The sequence below is a fragment of the Carlito syrichta genome, unplaced genomic scaffold (genome assembly GCF_000164805.1).
Source record: "Carlito syrichta isolate Samal-C Ts95f unplaced genomic scaffold, Tarsius_syrichta-2.0.1 Scaffold303331, whole genome shotgun sequence".
In the NCBI taxonomy this organism is placed as follows: Eukaryota; Metazoa; Chordata; class Mammalia; order Primates; family Tarsiidae; genus Carlito; species Carlito syrichta.
In genome coordinates this window covers 640,190-640,466 of record NW_007247427.1, presented here as the reverse complement: position 1 = coordinate 640,466, position 277 = coordinate 640,190, and the positions used below count along the sequence as shown (strand labels likewise).

General features: G+C 54.5%; 1 protein-coding gene across 1 annotated transcript in view; it reads right to left on the bottom strand.

Moving 5' to 3' along the window:
* The window catches only part of TOX (thymocyte selection associated high mobility group box), a 299,971-nt gene extending 299,694 nt beyond the window's left edge, over positions 1 to 277 (bottom strand). The window contains exon 1 of the mRNA XM_008058400.2: positions 66 to 277. Coding sequence (XP_008056591.1) covers positions 66 to 167 — 102 coding nt within the window. The 5' untranslated portion in view covers positions 168 to 277. The remainder of the gene's footprint in view (positions 1 to 65) is intronic.

Below are 277 nucleotides of genomic sequence, written 5' to 3'. Positions count from 1 at the left end.
CGCCGCCTCCCCCCGCCCGGGCTCGAGCAGCGCGAACACGGTGGAAACAAAAGCAGACCGTTCACCTTGTTGCAATAGTAGGGGTCCAGGCAGGGAGAAGGTCCCAGACAGGGAGCGTCGGGCGCAGCAGCGGGCTGGGCTGGAGGCGGATAAAATCTTACGTCCATTTCACTCTCACATCAAGCAACTCCTTTTCTTTGCCTTTCTTTTTTTTCTTTTTAAATAAAAAAGTGTTCTGCCAAACGAGCTCAGACGGAACAGAGAGAGGTGTCTGGGC